General features: G+C 39.9%; 2 protein-coding genes across 2 annotated transcripts in view; both read left to right on the top strand.

The window, feature by feature from the left end:
- The first annotated feature begins 1,696 nt into the window (after window positions 1-1,696).
- Window positions 1,697-20,244, top strand: LOC122651894 (mitogen-activated protein kinase 3-like). The gene is made up of 6 exons (XM_043845455.1): window positions 1,697-1,899; window positions 2,018-2,147; window positions 3,303-3,440; window positions 3,565-3,897; window positions 4,419-4,602; window positions 19,572-20,244. The coding sequence occupies exons 1-6, from the start codon at window positions 1,697-1,699 to the stop codon at window positions 19,745-19,747; spliced, it is 1,164 nt and encodes a 387-aa protein (XP_043701390.1). The 3' UTR covers window positions 19,748-20,244.
- Window positions 2,590-21,665, top strand: part of LOC122651891 (probable LRR receptor-like serine/threonine-protein kinase At1g67720) — a 45,436-nt gene continuing 26,360 nt past the window's right edge. Inside the window, exons 1-2 of the mRNA XM_043845450.1 lie at window positions 2,590-2,730; window positions 10,623-10,629. Coding sequence (XP_043701385.1) covers window positions 2,620-2,730; window positions 10,623-10,629 — 118 coding nt within the window. The 5' untranslated portion in view covers window positions 2,590-2,619. The remainder of the gene's footprint in view (window positions 2,731-10,622; window positions 10,630-21,665) is intronic.

The following is a 21,665-nucleotide window of genomic DNA, read 5'->3' as shown; positions in this document are numbered from 1 at the left end:
GCCCCTGGGAGATGATCTCCTAGGGTTCGGCTCTTGTCGAGGTACGGACTCCACCCTTGCTGATGGTGAAGTCCTTCGACGATGAGACGTCGCACGCTGCGTCAAGTACTCTCGAAAGAGTCATTGTTCATCGAGGATCTGTCGTTGCAGGTCGTTGATCTGACCCACAGTGGCTGGAGCATTGGGGTCAGGTGTCACCTCTACCCCCGCATCGTCGGCCTCGTCATTGTTGGGCTCGTCGACCACGAACTAGTCATTAAGGGGGATCTCTTCCTCCAGAGGGACATGGTTCGGGTCGTTGGCTCTGCGAGAGCACTCTGGGGGTGGTGATCCATTCCTTGCTCCGTTGTTGGTGGTGGTAGTCTTCCTTCGTGCCATTGAATGAATATGGAAGCGAGCTAGTAGCTGTAATGGCTAGCGTCGTTCCCACCGCCGGCGCCAATCTGTTGCGTCAAGAAATCATCGAGCGGTCCTACGAGTGCCGTCACCTGCAAGGGGACCAAGGGGTCAACAGAGAGAACCGGTGTGGTTCCGGCCTAGGGCTCTCCGATGCCAAAGTTAGATCTCCTGGCGCAAATAGATGAATAGTGATTATTCAGTATGAGTTTAGATGTCTCCTGATGGGGTTGTGTACCTTGCCTTTTATAGTAGCGTATGGCGGTGTGGAGAGTCCCAGTTTGATGGCGATTGTCCCGTTGAGTGGATAGAGGCCCTGGGTAACGGGGCTCTATCCTGATTGATCATCTCCCCGCAGGAGGGAGTGTCCTAGTGGTATCAAGATCCTTGGTGGATAGATACCCACGTGTGGTGATAACGTCCTTGGTGCTTGAATCCGTCTGGGTGACTTGACCTCTAAGCGGTGGTCTAGAGTCCTGGTGGTGACATGAGTCTTAGCGATACGATCGGGTCGTAGATGGGTAGCCCCCACCTCACGTGCCCACGATGCTGTGCCTGGGTGCAGGCTGCGCCTGGATGTGTGGCCGCGCCTAGGTGAGGCCGCGCCCGAGTGGTGGCCGCGCCTGGGTGAGGCCGCGCCTGGGGTGAGGCCGCACCCCGGATGTGTGGCCGCGCCCGAGTGGTGGCCGCGCCTGGGTGCTGGCTGCGCCCGAGTGCTGGGACCCCGGTTCGTTCCCCTTGGCTATGGAGCAGGTCGTCTGTGACACATGGCGGTCGTTGATTGGCCCGATGAATATTGGATGTATCAATCCCCATCCCACAACGTATAAATCTCCTTTCCAGTAAATATCATCAAGGCCGGTTCAGAAGGTTAGATCACGTAGATGAAGAGGTTCTCTCTTCACCGCGGTTGTAAAGAAACTCAGTGGAGTCCAGTGCTCTATAACGATAAAATGTGAGGAAGCGTGTGATTTGATTCGATACATGGAAGGGAAACGCAGAAAATCGCAAAAAACCGTTGACAAAGAAGACCGTTGTAACATAGGACCGTCGGATTATAGGCGGCTGTATCGTCAACCGTCCAATTTCTTTTATTACGCGGTTCTCTTCTCCTAGTTCTTTCGTATTCGCTTCGGAGTAGTTGCTTGGAACTTCTCTGAAAAGTGTAAACAGTCTTCGTTTTAACTTTCTTCCATATAAATCAGACACAACCACCACAAATCTCTTGTTCTCTGAATCATCAGAACTCATCAGATTCAGATCAGACTGAGAGAGAGAGAGAGAGAGAGAGAGACCGAAAATGCAAGAAGGAGCTACAACTGATTTGGTGATGGCTGATGCTTCTCCGAACACGAACGGCAGTCAGGTTGCCGATTTTCCGGCAGTTCCCACACACGGGGGGCGCTATCTCGAGCACAAAATCTTCGGTAATCTGTTTGAGATCACTTCCAAGTATCGCCCTCCTATGATGCCCATCGGACGTGGTGCTTACGGAATAGTTTGGTACTTTGAAGCCTTTCTTCATTTTATCTTGCTTTCTCAAATAGAATTGGTTGGATAAGATCTTCGCTTCTAATTTGGGGGAGAACTCTACTCATTGATCTGCTTTTGTTTCTTATAGTTCTGTATTGAATTCGGAGACGAATGAAATGGTTGCTATCAAGAAAATAGCCAATGCTTTCGATAATCACATGGATGCCAAACGGACACTCCGCGAGATTAAGCTCCTCCGACATTTAGATCACGAAAATGTATGTCGAGAGCCCCCTTTTATGCAACCTTTACACTTTGATTGCTTAAAATCATACTTCTTTCATCTTTTGTGCGACCTTTACTCTTTCAATAATGGTTTTGGGAGCTCCTTTTTCCAGAGTTTAGCTAATTGAGCTACAGTGATTGCTTTTGATCTCTGATCCATGTTTCTCTAATCCGCTTTATTAATTAAACCTTAAAGGAAGCAGTTTTCCTCCCTGATTAGCTTTGTGTGTGGAATGATTTACTTTGATGATTCATGAGGCACAGTGATCTTGGGGTTTAAAAGCGACCGTTAGTAAGAGAAGGGTTTTCGGGGATTTTACAGTTACATCAGTTTACAGTTGGTTACTGAGTTTCATTCTGTAAACTTAATTTCTCTAAGTAGAATGCTCTGACTTACTTATTAGAAAAATTCAATATCAGTGACACAAGGTTGAAGAAGGGTGGTATGGAGGGCCATGCACTACAATGGGTGGTGCCCTTTTCTTTGTGATTTGTTTCATTTATAACTTAGTTTATGGGAAAAATTCCCCATACCAGAGTATATTTCCTTCTTACAAGGAGTTCATTGTTATTTTCTCTCTCCTGCGCTGACCATGTGGGCCATTGTTGTGGCTTGCAGATTCCTCCCCATACTGGCTAGGTGTCGTGGGGAACCCTCTCCCTAGCTTTTATAATGGTCATCGTTAATCCAATATAATATGTACAACTAAGCAACTTTTTCCTTGGTCAAAGTCAGTTTTTTGACAAGTATGTTCAAGTGTATCACTAGTTGTATTCATGTTTGAACATCAGATGTCTTCTTGCATTATCATTGTTGTAGAGATATATTTGCAGATTAGGAAATTTTACTTTATAACATACTCTTCTTTAAGTGTATATTCTTCCTTCTTCATGTTTCCTGAATCTTGATAGGTTGGATATCTTTGCATGATTTAGCTTGTGACTAACAACTCTCATGAGTTCGTGATTGCAGCCATCACATCGCTGTAGTTTGTGTCTGGTGATAGACTGAAATATTCATGTCAAGCAAAATGAAGCATTAATTTGAACATTTTGTGGTTGATCGTGATTCTGATTTTCGTCACGTACTTCTAAACAGAGTGTTGATGCTCCTCCCCTTAAGTCTAATAATGGTTTATGTAAAACAGGTCATAGGTATAAGAGATGTAGTTCCACCACCTGTACGAAGTGCATTTTGTGATGTATATATTGCCTCCGAACTCATGGACACCGATCTTCACCAAATAATTCGCTCCAATCAAGAGTTATCAGAAGAGCACTGCCAGGTAAATTCTTTTTCTCATACATGCCTAGTCCAATTGTAAGTTGATGATTTGATCCTTTTTATCAAGAAGCAATGGGTCTTCAGTTATTAACCATTGATGTGTCGTTCGTAATTGTCGTTTGCAGTATTTCTTGTATCAGATCCTTCGTGGGCTGAAGTATATACATTCTGCAAATGTTATTCATAGAGATTTAAAACCCAGCAACCTCTTGCTTAATGCAAACTGTGATCTAAAAATTTGTGATTTTGGTCTTGCTCGGCCAACCTCGGAGAGTGAGTTTATGACAGAATATGTTGTCACAAGATGGTACAGGGCACCAGAATTGTTGTTGAACTCTTCAGATTATACTGCTGCAATTGATGTGTGGTCCGTGGGTTGCATCTTTATGGAGCTGATGAACCGGAAACCATTATTTCCAGGTAGAGATCACGTGCATCAGATGCGTTTGCTGACAGAGGTAAGAAAACATTTAAAATAAATAGTGCGTAATTGGTGATATAGTGTTCTGCTTTTAAATTACAGTAAGGTTAAGGCTTGGATCAGACTTTCCTCTAGGGAAAAAAAAGTTGTGATGTAATTAGGAAAGCTTTTCTTAACCACAGCCACATGGACATACACGCATAGATGCAGGCACAACGTTTGAAATTTTGCCTGGGGTAGATTTTTGCACCTAAGAAACAGAAATATTTTGCCAGTTTCAGCGCACTTGCACATTTCTAATTTTTAGTTGTGATGGATTCCCAAACTTCTATTCTGCTGGTTGAATTTATGTTGATGGCAAAGCACTTGGCGTTGGGGCCTTTACTGTTCCCTTATATGGGTACATACTTGACTAGAATGCTTAAATATATCGAGGAACTTATGAAATGTCCTTTATGACAATGCTTTAATAGATTTTAATTCTCTTTAAACTTTTTTTTTAATAAAATTTGCATTTTATATTGTGGTTGATGCTTACACTTGGTTTTCTACTTTTAGCTTCTTGGCACACCAAATGAATCTGAGCTTGGTTTTGTTCGAAATGAAGATTCAAAGAGGTATATCCGGCAACTTGCCCAACATCCTCGACAGCCATTTACCCAGTTATTCCCACATGTTCATCCTGATGCCATTGACCTTGTGGAGAGAATGTTGACATTTGACCCCACCAGAAGAATTACAGGTAATTTCTCTTGTAAGCAGTTTGGTGTTCCATGTCCAGATTGTGACCAACTAATGTCTAACTGGAACTAACATAGTCTGTCTATGACAAAGCTTCACTCATCAAAAGGCAGGATGAAGTTGCTTGTCAGGTTTATGACCCCTAGAAAATTCAAATTCTTCTCCTTAATTCGGCATCCTTTAAATAAAGCACTTTTTACAATTTGTTTCCCTCCCCTTCCTTTCCCTTGTGGGAAGAAAGAATGAAAAAAAGGGGGGTGGGACACAAAAGAGAAACCAACTCAAAATGTATTTTTGAATGGTGAAAAACATACTGTGTTTTAGGTCATTTTCATCCAGTAACACAAGGCTCAAACACATTTAAAATGATTACCACTCCATTTGTCCAATAAATAAATGTTGAGGAGGTGTTGGTAATTTGCCAATGACCTATTAAGCTGAAAGAAATTTGTGAAGGAGACAAAAAACAATTTCTCATAGGTGATCCTGACCAATTTAGTCAACCACATAAAAAGATTACCTATTAGTCTGTCTACTATGCCTTTGAAAAACTATGCATGATGGTGAACAACTTAAAACAATAAAAGTCTAATGTCTAATGTGTATTGTCACGACTCCATTGTTGGAAAAGTGATATTAATGAAAATCATTCAGTAATAAGAAGTCACTGGTGAAGTTTCTGTCAGCTGGCTAATGGATGCAATTTTTCATGTTTTCAAGCTCTGGAGTTTAATTTGTATTCTTTCTCATGTTGAAGAGAAAGGTGCATTTTGTGCTTTGAAAATATTTATATTTTTTTCTCTTCTGTGATTCAGTATGTGGAATCTGGTGCCATTTCTCCTCTACATTTTTACAAGTAGTATCAGGTCCTTGTGTAAATTTTTTCCCAGGGATCATGCATGCTAGTTAGAGTCTATGGATAGATTAGTAAGCAAAACATGGGAATTGGGAAATGATTGTTTCTCTTAGGATTCAAAATTTTAATTACAATGAAAGGATAAGGCTTCAAATAAGCAGCAAACGATAATGTTGTCGACCAAGTGAAGGGAGACTCCTTATGAAGTAAAATGCCTTACAAGTTGAATTTGTCAATCCAATAGATGTTCCACAGCAAACTGAAGGTGTGTAGAATCTGGAGGAGATGCGAAGAAGAGGGGAATAAGATTATCCCATTAAAACATGCGTATAAGTTAAAAATTTGTGTAAAACCATTTACGTAGGATGTGTGGAAAGTGAAGACGAGTTACTGGTTGTAGCCTTGTTGGTTCAAACTTCTCAATGTACATATAGCTGTTTTAAATTGTTTCAAATAAAAAACAGAAATGAACTTATTTCTAAAAGGGTTCAAAATCCCTTTTTTATTTTCAAATCCATTTTCCTTCCCTCTTTTTCTTGGTGCTTTAAAGCAACTTATTAAGATATGTACAATTGTCCTGCGGTATCTTTAGTTCTTTGTAATTAGTCCCGATAGGGGGAGTGTCCCTGTTGTGATATATGTTTAACTTAGTGTTTTATTGTTAGTTTAATTCCTTGTAGTTAGACATCGACTCTTAGTAGGATTTCTACTAACAGTCTAGTTGATTATGTTATAAATAAAGGAAGCATGGCACCACAATAGATAGTTTGAGTCTATCGTGGTTCAGCTACTTCTCCCATCGTCTCTCTCTCTCTCAATTCTCTTCTTCTTCTTTTGGTTGTTAAGGTTTTGTCACATGGTATCAGAGCCATGAAGAAGAAAAAAATTCAGAAACCCTTGTCATTGAAACATGAAACTAGGGTTTCTTGTGCCTGAATATGATGCTGTCTTTCTGGTTCTGCACTTCTTCTATTTTTGTTAATCCATTAAAAAAAAGTTTTGACCCTGTTGAAAGGAGAGGAGTCGAAGCGATCGTACCTGGAAGATGCAGCACTTTTTGCTTAGCTCTTTCTAGGGTTTTCTGCTATCGATTGATGGTGTTTTATTGTTGTTGGTCTAATGACTTTGGTATTGTTTGCTGATGCTGTTATCTATCGGAGATGGAAGGACCTTTGCTCGTTTTCGCTTGCTATATTCTGCTGCTTCTCTATTGGCGTTAGTTTGGGCTATGGAAAGAGGTGTTGGAACTCCCTCTTCTTTAAGTCTTTTGGCCTGAAGCTTTGGGAAGTGTTCACACCCATTAGTGATCAGAACCCTAGAAGCTGGGCTTGAAACGTAGCCTCCGTGTTGTTACAACACTGTTTACAGAACTGGTTCTGCAGAGTCTGCCTAGATTGATTTCAGAGATTTGATTTCCATGTCATAGATGTTAATACGTAGTCCTATTGGATGCATTCAAGAGAGTTTGGGGTTAGGAACCTATCCCTAAATTTTTAGCTTGATCGGAGTGGTTAAGGAAGATCCATCACTGTAAGAGTGTCCCAGTGCACGAGGCTCCTGTTACTGCAGGGTCTGGGAGGGTACAATCATGGTGTCTTTAACCTCATAAATATATATTTTTATATATCCCATAATTATTCCTTCTATTAACTCTTATTCCCCCATGTCCCTTATTTTTTATTTGCTTCCAAGATCGTTTCCAAACAATAATTTTTAATTCCTTCATGTTCCATTGCTTCTTTAATTATCAATGGCCCTGTAAAAATTTCTGGTTATTCACCATTTGACCATTCCTTCCTTTTTATCTACCCAAGAGCCCCTTAAACATTATAGTTGTTACCAGATTGCCATTACTATGATCCCTTAAACATTATAATTGGGTTTTACCTCTTTTGCATGGGCCACTAATTGGGTTTAAACCTGGGATTGCATGGATTAATTACTAATTTGTCATAATCTTGTACATCTTGGATATTATTATTTGGTTTGCATACCATCCATTTAATGAAGTCAATTTTTTGCGGATTATTGTTATTGTTTGCAAAGAGCTTTTGATCAGAATTTGGGATACCTCAGGCTTTCTGGTTTTGGGTTGCTAATTTATTACTATTCTGCCATGCTTGTGTCCTGCTGTGGAATTCTTTATCTGCTTTGAACTGGTCTGTTGATGCTATTGATGTTATTTGCGACTGCTCTTGATTATGGGATTTATGTGATGCTGGTTATTGTTGGTATATAATGGTGGAATTTTTTTTTATTGCATCCTTTGCATTATTTGTTTTTATGCACACGTGTAATGCTATACACATGAGGGGGAGATTGGAGTTCTTATCAGATATTTGAAGATTGTTATTTTCTTCTCAAATCATCAGTTGAAGATTATTATTGTTTTGTTCGTGTCATCTGCTGGTGTCCTTAGCAACAATTTTATCAATGAAGATAGTTATTTGTGGTATTCAGTAACGATGCAATTTATCACTGGTTCATAGCAACCTTATGTTGTCTGGTTCGCAGCAATCTAGTTCACAGCAACCTTATACTATCTGGTTCACAGCAACCTGCTGCTGCTACTTAGTCTCGAGTAACCTGATGCTGTTACTTTGTTTGCATTACCTATAGTGCATGTTTTTCAGTGGTCCACAATAACTTATACTGCATTTTTATTAGTGGTTCACAATAACCTATATTGCAATTTTATCAGTGGTCTGCAATAACCTGTACTACACTTTTACCAGTGGTTTGCAATGATCTATGCTGTAATTTTATATGTCTTCTTTACGGAGATTACTACTTACTACCTACTTTCCTTGAGAAGAGCTTATGATGTTGATGTTGTTGTTGTTGCTATAATATTTTGGATTGTACTTTCGCTTATTTTGTTCAGTGTTGTTTGGTTTATTTGACAAGAAGATTTTTTCTTTACTATTGCTTTTGATCATTGGTGTGCTTGAGTTGATTATTGTTACTAGAATGAAGTTCTTTGTACTCACGTTCAAGACTATTTCTACGGTTAATGTCTATTCTTGTTGTTCCAAGCTGGAGCCTTTGAGATATATATATATATATATATTGTAGGCACTGAATTTTGTCACCCCTTGGCGATGATGACAACAGGACACGGATAGACATCAGTATCTCTCTCAAGAAGGACTCTTGTCCCTACATCTGAACCAAAATAGGAGGGTCCCCTTCCCTCATTTCTCAAGTTTTTCTCGGGTAAGGAGACCCTCCAGGGCTTGTTTTGCCCCCTTTTCACTCTCTTTTCCCCCGTCTTTTCCTCATGAGTATGTGAGTGAGTGGAGTTCTTCGACCTGGGTAGATCCTTCGGTTACCCATCCGAGCATAAAGTGATTCTGCTCTTGGGTATTGTTATCCCGTCAGTGTACGGATAACTAAAAACTCCCTTCACAGCCGTTATTCTGTCTGTATACAGATAACAAGAATCCCTTATATAGCCGTTACTCTGCCCGAAGTTTGAGTAGTGAAACCCATCTCATATAGTCCTTACTCTGTCCGACAAGAGAGAGACAAGCCGATCGTCCGTCTCCACCTGAGCCGTGGGACATCACATATTTCGCACTCAGTGCGCTTTCGTTTATTTCGTGTATTTCTTGACAGGTATCTATATCTTTCCTTCTTATTATTTTTGGCATAATGTAGACAATTAAAGTAACTCGTTTTAGTGTACATAGTAAATGATTTTTCTTTCTTTGTCATGATTAGTGCATCATCACTTAGCCTTACATGTTATTATAGGATATATTATTAAGGGAGAATATTCGAAAATCAGCATCTAGTAGAAAGACCGGTTTATCCGGGCGAGGTGGGTGCCTAACACCTTCACACCCTCGTAACTTGACTACTTACCCTGAATCTCTGGCCAGACCATATGGAATCACGTAGTCCTTTCCGCTAACCCCGGATGGGGCTACACCCATTGGGCCCTAGGTCCTAATCCTAGGTGGCGACTCCATTCCTTTATAAAGCATGATCCCAATCCCCATGATGATATATCGGAACGATAAGCCGTTATTCATCGAAGCCAATCTTTGTCGCCATAAGGCTGTGGAACCCTCGTCTCGAGGACCACGGTACTTACATATATATATATATTTAGCTTAGTGTTTTCTTGTTAGTTTAATTCCTTTTGTAGTTAGACATCGACTCTTAGTAGGATTTCTACTAAGAGATGTTATAAATAAAGGCAGCAGGGCACCACGATAGATAGAGTCTATCATGGTTCAGCAACTTCTCTCTCTCTCTCTCAGTTCTCTTCTTCTTCACAGGTTCTGATTGTTAAGGTTTTGTTACACAACTTTGTTTTAAGTCCAAACAGAATAGTTAGAAGTCTTCCCTGGTGTAATTTCTTTGTTCATTTTGAGATGGAGATCCATTTGGTGGTGTGCACCAAATACAATATATGGGGCTGGACCCTATGATGTGGATGGCATCAGTTTAGGTGCATGCTAAACCACATATCATTTCTTTTTTTGTTTTGCATTGAAAGTTATTGGTGGACTTAATTTAACTGATTGTTGTGCTACACAAAAATTCAAGTCGTAGTGACAAAATATGCAGCCATGGGAAAGCCTTGACCTCTCCATAAATACTCAAGAAGAAAATTTCTCATTTCATTTATAGTATACAACTCACAAAAAACCTCTATTCCTCATTTCTCATTATATTTCCATGTTATGTGTCAGTCACCCATCAATGCATACTTTTTTTTTTATTAAGAACCCTTCAATGCAATTCACGGTAGACTTTGATACCTTTTGCCACAAGTGGGAAGTATGTCAAATTAAAAGAAGGTGATTACTGCATGAGCATAGTCCAATAGTAATATAGTATATTAGTAGCAAGTTCATCGTTTATTTTATGCATGACTCTTACTCACTAAGACTTATTTTGACTACTTTGGGCCAAATACATAATCATTTCTTTCAATTCCAGTCTATTCAAGGCCATATCAACTTAGGCACTCATATAGCTTACCACTTCAACCATGTTTCTTTCAATCATTCCCTTCACCACTTTCAATTTTCTCAATATAATAATAATCCCTTTCGCTGGTGCATTTGTTTGTCCTTGCATGGGGGAATCATCTCTTTCACACATTCATTTCGATTCTGCTCTTTTTAATCTATCCACTCATCCATCTTAATATCCTCATCTCACCTTCACTCATTTTACATATACATTGTATTTTTTATTACAGTTCCTTAAGACATTCTGGCCTTAATGCCTACTTCTGAATTTCTTTTGAATTTAATATGAATTTTAATGGAATGCATCGATACATTTCATCCACTCAACCCTAATTCAACATGCAACAGAATCTTCAATCTTTCCCTCCCTACTGATGATTCAACCAAGATGACAGAAACAATCACTTTGAGATATCCTGTGGTCATCAATCTTAATAATATCTCCATTTTTTCTTCTCATTTTACTAAAATCCACTCCGTATTTTCTGTTTCAATCCATTATATCTCAAGACTCTTAATTCTAAAGCATCCGATCATAATTCTAATTAGGCACATGCCCCCTCAATAGTCTCATGAAGCCAAAAAGTATCCTCAGCGATTAGCATACTCAATCGGACATAATCCTATATGCATGTAATCAACATTGGTTTATTTTTGTAGTGGATGGATCTTTTAATTAGTCAAAGCCCTACATCAAAAGACTATAGAATAATCGATGACCTTATTGTTGACAAAATAGGTTTGTGGAATAATGCTTGAATGATCAATGAGATCAGTCAAGCTCTCTATTTACAATAATAATAAAAGAGATTACAAGGGGAAACACTGTTTACGATACTGTTCACGTGAACAGTGTCACAGCCCTAATTACATTTCTACCCTTGCTCATAAATACATAAATAAAGAATAAATAAAATGCCCAAAAGACCAGAATACCATGGTGGTATTCTGGTGTACATAATTTAACACTCCCCCTCAAGTTGGTGCAAATATATCAATCATGCCCAACTTGACTAGAATGGGATGGAACAATTTCCCAGATAATCCCTTAGTGAAGATATCAGCAACCTGATTAGCAGACTTCACAAAGAGAACACAAATCAACCCTTCTTCCAGCTTTTCCTTGATGAAATGTCTGTCCACTTCAATATGTTTAGTGCGATCATGCTGTACCGGGTTATGTGCAATGCTGATTGCAGCTTTGTTATCATAGTACAACATCATGGGAAGATGAACAGGAACACCAAGATCTTATAGCAAGCCTTTCAACCAAAGTAACTCACAAATGCCTTGTGCCATAGCCTGAAACTTGGCTTTGACACTAGAACGAGCCACCACATTCTGCTTCTTGCTACGCCAAGTAACCAAATTGCCACCTACAAAATAACAGTACCCAGAGATAGATTTCCTATCTTCAGAACCAGCCCAGTTAGCATCTGTATACGCCTCTACCCGTAGGTTACCATTAGGAGACAGAAGAATGCCTTTTCTAGGAGCTGACTTCAAGTAGTGGAGAATCCGAAGAACAGCCTCCATGTGTGAAGAATAGGGATCATGCATGAACTGACTCACAGTACTCACGGCAACATCAATATCTGGACGAGTGTGTGAGAGATAAATCAACTTTCCCACTAGGCGTTGGTACCGGCCTTTATCAACAAGTTCACCCTCCTTTTCTTTGAAACGAACAGTAGCCTCCATAGGAGTATCTGAAGGGTGACATCCTAACAGACCAGTTTCAGCCAACAAGTCTAGGACATCCTTTGGGAGAGAAAGATGCCTTTTGAAGATCTGGCAACCTCAATCCCAAGAAAGTACCGTAGCAGCCCTAGATCTTTAATCTCGAATTCCTGCCCAAAAAACCTCTTCAACCGGTTGATCTCATCCCCATCATTGCCTGTAACCACAATGTCATCCACATACACTATAAGAACAGTATGCTTCTCACCAGCCCTCTTTATAAGGAGAGTATGATCAACATTATTTTGCTTGTAGCCAACAGATGTCATTGCCTTGTGGAACCGACCAAACCATGCTCGAGGTGACTACTTCAGCCCATACAGTGCTCGCTTCAATTTGCACACCTTGCCTTCATTATTGTCAGAAGAAAAACCTGGTGGAATATCCATGTATACCTCCTCATAAAGTTCCACATTTAGGAAGGCATTCTTCACATCCAACTGTTGGAGATCCCATCCAAAATTAATTGCACATGATAGTAAAACCCGAACTGTATTCAATTTTGCAACCGGGGCAAAAGTCTCCTAATAGTCAATGCCATATGTTTGGGTGAAGCCCTTTGCAACCAAACGTGCCTTATACCGATCCACAGACCCATCAATCTTTTGTTTGACCACAAACACCCACTTACATCCCACTGGTTTTTTTCCTGGAGGGAGGATTACAAAATTCCAAGTGTTGTTTTTTTCTAAAGCTCTCATTTCTTCCAACATAGCTGCCTTCCACTTTCCATTTGTATATGCTTCCTGCCAGTTTTTAGGAATAGAAACAGAAGAACGAGAGGACACAAATGCACGAAAAGATGGAGAAAGAGAGCTATAAGATACAAAGCGAAAAATGAGATGCAGGGTGCAAGTCCTAGTACCTTTTCGATGAGCTATAGGTAGATCGGAAGGAGAGGTCTCACAACAAGGAGGAGGAGGATCTGACTCCTGGGTCGGCAATTGGATAGGTATTGGTGCCACAGTGGATTGATGCTGCCCTCTGTTGGAGTGTCTCTTGTAGGTGATGATATTATAGTTGTCAATTCTCTTCTGAAATTCACTGATGGTTCTCTGGACTGGAGTCAACTCCCCCTGACAATGATCATTACCACCATTATTTTCTACACACTCCCCTTGTAAAGGAGTCCCTACAGATGAAGGGACAGCAGCCAAAGGAGGCTGGGCAGCAACCAAAGAAGGCTGGGCAGCAGCGGTAGGAGGCTGGGCAGCAGCAGTAGGAGGCTGGGCAGCAGCCAAAGGAGGAATTTCAAGGAGAGGAAACACAAGCACATCTTCACTGGAACCAGAATTCTCCCCCTGAAGATGTGTAGACTGATAATAGGCAAGACTTTCATGAAAGACCACATCCATACTGACCAAAGTACGACGAGAAGGAGGGTGGTAACACTTATAACCTCTCTGGGTTGGAGAGTAACCCAAAAAAATACACCTTAACCCACGATGATCAAATTTGCCATGAGGTTTAGTGTCTCTGGCATAACGCACACAATCGAAAACTTTAGGAGGAACCACAAAGGTGGAATTCCCATGTAAAATATTGGCCGGACTGCGGGTGTCAAGAACACGGGAAGGCAACTGATTAATAAGATAGGTTGCAGTAAGAATAGCATCCCCCCAATATTGGGAGGGAACATGGAGCAAAAACATCAACGCTCTGGCCACTTCCAGCAAGTGTCGATTCTTCCTTTCAGCCACACCATTTTGGGCTGGGGTATCAACACAACTTGTCTGATGAACAATCTCATTATCAGCAAGATATTTCTGAAATTGAGTCTCTGTATTCTCGGTCCCATTATCACTTCTCAAGACTTTGAGAGTAGCATTGAACTGAGTTTTGACCATGTTATGGAAATGCTTGGTGTGTAAAAGATAAACCCATGTGTGTCTAGAATGACAATCAATAAAAGAGACAAACCAACGGTGACTAGAAACCAAAGTCTTACGACTGGGGCCCCAAACATCAGAATGTACTAAGTGAAAAAGTGAAGAACTCCTTTTATTAGAAATAGAATAAGTTGAACGTGTTTGTTTGGCTAGAACACAAGCCTCACAAAAGAAATCGGTTTTATCACAATGTTTGACCAAAGTAGGAAATAAAGATGCTAAGATGCCTAAAGGGGGGTGACCTAATCTAGAGTGCCACTGATAAATTTCAGAAGATACTAAGGAATTCTGATGTAGTGATAGTAATGGAGGTGGAGTGAGACGTCCATCGTCAAGCAGGTACAGGCTACCATGCACTTTACCCAATCCAATCGTCTTCCCAGAGTCCAGATCCTGAAAAACACAATGGGAAGGAAAAAAGGTTACTTTGCAGTTAAGATCATGAGCTATACTACTAACAGAAAGAAGGTTAGTAGTAAAATTTGGAATATGTAAAACATTGGACAAAAGAAGGGAAGGAGTGCAGTTAATGATTCCTTTTCCAGAAATGGAGAAAAGGGAACCATCAACCACCTTGACTTTGTCTTTCCCAGAGGTAGGAGAATAATGATGGAAGAGGCTAGAAGATCCAGTCATGTGATCTGAAGCTCCAGAATCAATGATCCAAGGATGGGAAGCTACAGAGGCACAATGACCACCAAACGAAATACCTGACCGAGCAAAGTGTGAACCTGAGGGAGTAGACGAAGTGGCAGTAGCTGGTGTAGTAGAGGTAGCAGCAGTGGAAGATTTTAGCACACGTAGGAATGCCTGTAAATCCTCCTGAGATAGGCCAGTGTCAGTAGTAGGGGCTGCAGTGACAGACTCAGAGTGATTGGCCTTAGTTTTCGATTTTCGCTTGGCAGCCTGTTTAGCCTCAAAGTTAGCGGGCTTCCCATGAAGTTTCCAACATTTGTCCTTGGTGTGATAAGGCTTATGACAATGCTCACAAGTAATGGTGCTGATAGTAGTACCACCCAAAGAGAGAGTGCCAACTGGTGTAGAAGGAGCCGGTGCAGTAGTCTGGAGGCCTGATCTGTCAGGGACAGCAGGGTGCAACATAGCAGCTCGACGATTTTCTTCAGAGGAGACCAAGGCATAAGACTGCTCAAGTGTGGGAAAAGGGGAATGGCCCAACACTTGAACACGAATTGGGTCATACTCAACATTTAACCCAACTAAGAAGTCATAGACCCTGATTTTATCCACATGTTTCTTATAGGCAGCCAGATTAGTAGCATTATCAGGTTGGTAATCAGAGAAATGGTCCAACTGTTGCCAAAGGTTGCGCAGAGTAGCATAATATTTAGAGACTGTTAAGTCCCCCTGAGTAGTATGAAGAACCTTCTTCCTGAGTTTATAGACCTGTGCATCATTACCAAGCTGTTCGTACGTTTCGTTGCAGGCTAACCAAACCTGAGAAGCTGTATCAAAAAGGAGGAACCCATGTGCAATGTCCGAGTCATAGAACCAATCAAATAAGACATAAGAACACCCATTGTTGGCAAGCCAACGAGTCAGGGCAGCACCTGGGGCAGTAGGCATGGGAACAGTGCCATCAATGTGGCCAGTGAGACCACAGCCAGCAATAGCAAAAGAGGTTGACCGAGACCACAATAGGTAGTTGCTGCCATCAAGTTTGATGGGATTGGGCTGAAAAGTATGATAATCTGATTTTTCATGTCCAGGTTGATTAGAAGTTGCAATGGAATCAGCAGAGTCACCCATAGTTGCAACCAGGCTGTGGAGAATGAAAAACCAGCAATTACACCAAACCAAGAGCTGAAATCAAGGTCGAGTGGGCCAATATGAAGGGCAAAACAGCTCCCAAAAAATCAGCAACAAACAGAGAGATCCCTTCCACAGAGATCGACAATGTCAGGGTTTTGGAAGAGAACCCGAAATTGGAGATCGATGTGGTGATGGGGATCCAAAAAAAAATGACGAAGAGGCTTGATCGAATCTGTCCAGGAACTTGTAGAGGATGTCCTTGATGAAGAGAAGAAGCTCCAATAAAAAAACAGCAGCAAACAGCCCAATTCCCAAAAATCGATAATGAGCAGGGTTTTAGAAAACCCTAAAAAAGAGGAATTGATTGGGGGGAGGGGTTTTCAACAACCAAAAGAGGCTTGAGGGCAGCTGGTCCAGATCGCAGATGAGTGTCCAATATGCAGAAAACCAGCCTTGATCAATGGTAGTGGCTAGGGCTTCAAAATTCTGGAAACTCCAAAAATCGCAGACAGGAACCAGTAGCAATCGAACCAAATAAATTATCTCATAAAGGGGAAAAACAGAGGTGAGAATAGGGCAGCAACTAGATCATATGATCACCTCTGTAGTGCTGCCCTTAGGAAGGGAGGAGAATCAAAGGAAAAAAAGGGAGAGAGAAGAAATCGAGAGAAGAGGAGGAAAGAAAAAACGATAGGAAGGGGGTGGGTTTTGAAAACTTAGATCAGAGAAATTTTGGTTCTGATACCATGTTAACAAAACAGGTTTGTGGAATAATACTTGAATGATCAATGAGATCAGTCAAGCTCTCTATTTATAATAATAATAAAAGAGATTACAAGGGGAAACACTGTTCACGTGAACCGTGTCACAGCCCTAATTACATTTCTACCCTTGCTCATAAATACATAAATAAAGAATAAATAAAACGCCCAAAAGACCAGAATACCCCCATGGTATTCTGGTGTACATAATTTAACACTTATCCTCTGGCAATGAAAGTAAAATGATGCTCAAAATAAAGGAGGAAAGAAGCAGTGATTAGTGAACTGCAGGAAAAAAGTGATGGGCAGCCCAAGTTTGGGTTTGGAATAAACATAAATGCCAGAACAAGCTTGAAGTTATCTCATGTTTACTCAGTTGGATACAGCTCTCTTCATTTGCACCCTTTATGGTGAGTACACAATTGTGAGTAACAATGTCAAGTTTGCGAAGATGAGGGCAGGACGCATATCCTTTTTTTCCATGGCAGGCTTCATTCTTTATCAGGTTAACACTTATTCATATATGAAGAGATTTGTCTCCAGGAAGGGCCTTGTAAACTACTTACTCTATGCATACTCTGTCTAGGGGTAGTGATGCAGTCGCATTAGGCAATGTAAATAATAAGAGAATAGGGAGAGAACATAGAGGTATGATAGGTCTGTGTAACCTTGAGAGTTTTCGACTTAATGTTGAAACTCCCACTTCATTCAACATATAATAACTAAGAGTAACCAAGGACATAATCAGAAAATACAAAAACAAAAGACAATTCCTAAACTACCCCTAACCATCTCAGTATTAGTGCTAGCTAGCATTGATACCGAGACTTTACATAGTCTCGATTTACACTTCCCCCTCAAGCTGGAGCATAGATGTTAATTTTGCCAGCTTGATGTAGATCAAAACATGAAGAGACAAAAACACTGTTCACGTAAACAGTGTCACAGCCCCATATTTGAGTTGGTGGAATATTCCTACAAGACCGTGGGGGCCAGTATAGTCTTTTAATTATTAGTGATTCACATCTTTAAGTAAAGGGTAAAATTATCTCTTTGGCCCTAAGTATTTAAGGGCCACTTGCAAAATTATTTGATTACCCTTTATGTAATCTGATCATCTGATGTCATTATTTGTCCATATGTTATCCTTATTTGTAATTTGCTCAAATCAAATTAAGGGTCTACGGAGGTAAGAACAAAGACATATAGATAGACTAAGTGTAGCGGAGATGAAGATGTTGGGATGGATGTGTGGCAAAACTGGGAAGGATAAACTAAGGAATGACCATATTAGAGCTGAGTTGGGAGTAGCTCCGACACATGATAAGCTACGAGAGAGTCATTTGAGGTGGGATGACCATGTTCAATGGAGGCCTTGGGATGCTCCAGTATGGAGGAGTGATTTGATTCAGATTAAAGGAACTTGTTAAAACCCTAAAACACCAGAACCAAGAGTGATGAAGAAGAGAGGAGATAGCCTACAACCCTACATGCTCGATATACTCTTTAACAGAACTAAAAGAGCTAGGAGCAGGCCTAAAATAACCCTCGGAGAAGTGGTGAGGAAAGACATGCATAGCTTAGGCCTAGTATCTTGTATGTCTTTGAATAGAGCTGAGTGGAGAGCAAGATGTTGCTGTATACATTGACGCTGCCCTTCCCTAACAGTTCAAGCTTTTAGGTGAAACGGTAGTGAGCATGGTGTCAGAGCAGTGAGATTGAGTGTTCGACTCCTGGGAAGTGCAAAAATTGGGTAAGGGCCATTGGATCTTGGCCTGCACGTGCGGGGGAGTGTTGATGACACTGCCCTTCCTAAACAGTTTGAGCTTTTAAGCGAAACTTTAGAGAACACTAAGATCCATGTAGCCGGCCCCATTTAGTTGGGATAAGGCTATGTTGTTGTTGAAGGTTATAACAAAGACAACATGCCACAACTAGAAGAAAGATGTTTTACACAATTATAGCATCATTTTGTTTGTTAATGCAAAGGAGAGCGGCTGAAGGATAACTGCTGGTCTAATTTCCTGGGAAAGCGAGGGAGGAAAAGGCATTGATTACAGTAAACATGGCACAATTGAGCTCGTTCTTGAATTTTGACTTTGAAGTGTCATTGGCATCTAAATCTTTTTTCTTTTTTTTTTGGGGGGGGGGTGGGGTTGGGGGATGACACTCAACAACTTTAAAGGTTTTATAGTTTGGCATCTCTCACAGTATGATGTTTGATGGGAAGTTATTGAGATTCCAAAATTACTCTTTATTAATGGTGATAACAAGGTGAGACTTGATACACTTGTTTTGGGAACATGAAAATCCAAGTCTTCTCCTAACGATTTGTGGTTGGTGAAAGGAATTATCTGTCATTAATGTACATGTTTTTGCTGTGTAATCTTGTTTTGTCGTTCCATGTTGAAGAATCCATGACCAATTATGCAGTAGGACTCTTAGTCTATTAATGTGTTATCTAATAACATTTTGTTCATTTACAGAACTCAGTTGGTGAGAGTAGCATTAGAAGGTCATTTTTCTTGTTCTTATACCTAGGAGAGAGAAAATGCATGCTCTATATCATGTATGAAGTATGAAGGCTTTAATGCTTTACCCCCCCCCCCTCTTCCTCTTCCAAAAAAAGGTACGAAGAGGAAGCTCTCTGGTAGTTTTGGATGGGGAAAAAAAAGTAATTAAGAGGAAGCTATCCGGTAGTTTTGGGTAGGAAAAAAAAAGTATGAAGAGGAAGCAATACGGTTGTTGTGGGTGGATTGCTATATTTTCCATTTTTCATGTTATCAGCAAACTAATGGTGTTAACCAAGGAGAAGCACCACCACCATAACAGTGACATAGATGGAAGAAGAATAATTATATGAAAAATACTAACTCTGAAAACATTGGATGATGTATTCCTTTAAGAGTTCAATTCTTCTTTATACTTTTACCATATCTGAATGTCAAGTTTCTCTTTGGCTGCAGTTGAAGAAGCACTTGCTCATCCTTACCTTGCAAGATTGCATGATATTGCTGATGAACCATTTTGCTCAGAACCCTTCTCTTTTGAGTTTGAGAGACAGGCCTTAACGGAAGAGCAGATGAAGGAGATGATATACAGAGAGGCCGTAGCATTTAATCCAGATTATGGTATTTGGTAAGCCTGTGGTCTTGTTATTGTAGATGAATGCATCAGTATACACAATATCAGGACACATGATGCATCATGAAGGGACTACTGACTTTCAATTTCACCTTCAACTTGTTAGAATTATGTCAAAGGCTGTTGCATCAGAAGATTGCAAATGATGCACTCCAAGGAGAAATATTTGTACATTTGTGTTGTTTCTAGTTCTGTGACTACAGACTGTGATGCCCATCTATGGGACTCTGCCTACAGATTTAATGATTGTAGGGAAGTCTGTCACCTTTGTGTGTAAAACTGATAACTCCTATGTACTTGTTAGACCCCGGGTTTTCGTTTTGCCGATATTTAATTACTGGATAAGTTTGATCATCAGATTGTCTGGTGCATCTATGCAAATTAGTACATTGTAAATATATGTAGTCAGAAGGATTTGTTTAATTGTATCTTGGAATTAAAGAAAATTTGCAGTGGGTATCCTAAATAAGAAATAAGAAGCACTTCATTTCTTTTTAGAACTCAAGTTGTAATGGCCTCTCTGTCTCTCTCTCTCTCTCTGTCACTTGACCTGCTGCTAGGCTATCTCGATTTATCTGTAATCTCCAAGATTCCAACTAACTGGTTGGATGATCACCTAGATTGGGGAATGCCTTTTCAGAAACAATAACCCCCTCCCCCTCTTTTTGTCCCTCTTTTTTTTTTTTTAAGCAAAAAAAGCCAATGAAGATATCTGAATTTCTGTTCCTTGGTGACTAAGGTTCATACAAAAAAGCAAATGAGCTGTTAAAATAAAGATTTCCCAAGGGAGAAATAAAAGATTTTAAGTGGCATGAGCAATCCCTTGGTTTGGGTATAAAAAGTATAGGCACCAAAAAAGAATAGGCCACTTCTCTTTATGTAAAGTTCATTCAAAAAGATTATCAGCACTTTAATAAAGGACAAATCCTTAAACACATCAAGCAAAAGGTTGAGCCTTTTAGAGTCTCTAAATTTAACTTATATTTACTTAAATTCTTTTTCTTTTTTTAACCAAAAAATATTGCACATTTTTATATATTTTTTCACTTTAGTTTTAAATCTACTTATTTAAGTATGTATTAAGATGACCTAATTACATGCAAATTTAATGTTATCTTAATCTTCAAATGCCTAGTTTTTTAATTCTAATGCTCACATAATCACCCTTAATTCAATAATGTCTGGTACTTGATGTATGCGATCTATATATACCAATTTTATGGCACAATCATCTATCTACACATTAATTTAGCCTAACTTAAATTAGTATATGCTTTAATTAGTCAACAAGTTTGATGAAAAAATTTAGAGAATATGCTTGGGGGATATGGAGACATAGTTAAGTCATCTCATCAATAAATACGACTTAAAAGCGAAGTGAAAAAAAAATGAAAATTGTGTTATTGAAAGGTAATCTAAGCATTTTAAAAAACCGAAGAGAAGGAGAAGTGAAAGTTTGCTTTATCGGTGGAATTATAGAAGTATTCCATAAGTTAAATTTGGGAGGCTGATAAAAATTCCACTTCTTTTTGTTTGTTTGGTTTTTTTTTTTTTTTTTAATCTATCTCTTTAATCAAGTTCTATAGATTGGCTGCCCATGTCTTATGCCCATCTAAGTGATCCTGGTAGCTTACTTAGTCGTGTTATAGGGTAGATCAGATGGGGTTGAAATTTCGGGGATGTCCCCTTCTCATAAGTCAAGTTTTGGCCTAACCAAAGGTTGTCAAATTGACTTTGAAAATTTCAGAACTACTAAGAGGGTGCACTGACTATGTAACGATGTAGGGACAAATATGGTAAAGCAAATGATTGAATTTAAATATAAATTTGACACATACCCAATACTGATGATTCCCAAACATCCAACAGTCATGATTCTCATGCCATCTTTCTATATGGCACAAATAGGTGTTTTA

The sequence above is a fragment of the Telopea speciosissima genome, chromosome 2, assembly GCF_018873765.1.
Source record: "Telopea speciosissima isolate NSW1024214 ecotype Mountain lineage chromosome 2, Tspe_v1, whole genome shotgun sequence".
Classification (NCBI taxonomy): Eukaryota; Viridiplantae; Streptophyta; class Magnoliopsida; order Proteales; family Proteaceae; genus Telopea; species Telopea speciosissima.
This window is presented reverse-complemented; position numbering and strand designations above follow the sequence as displayed.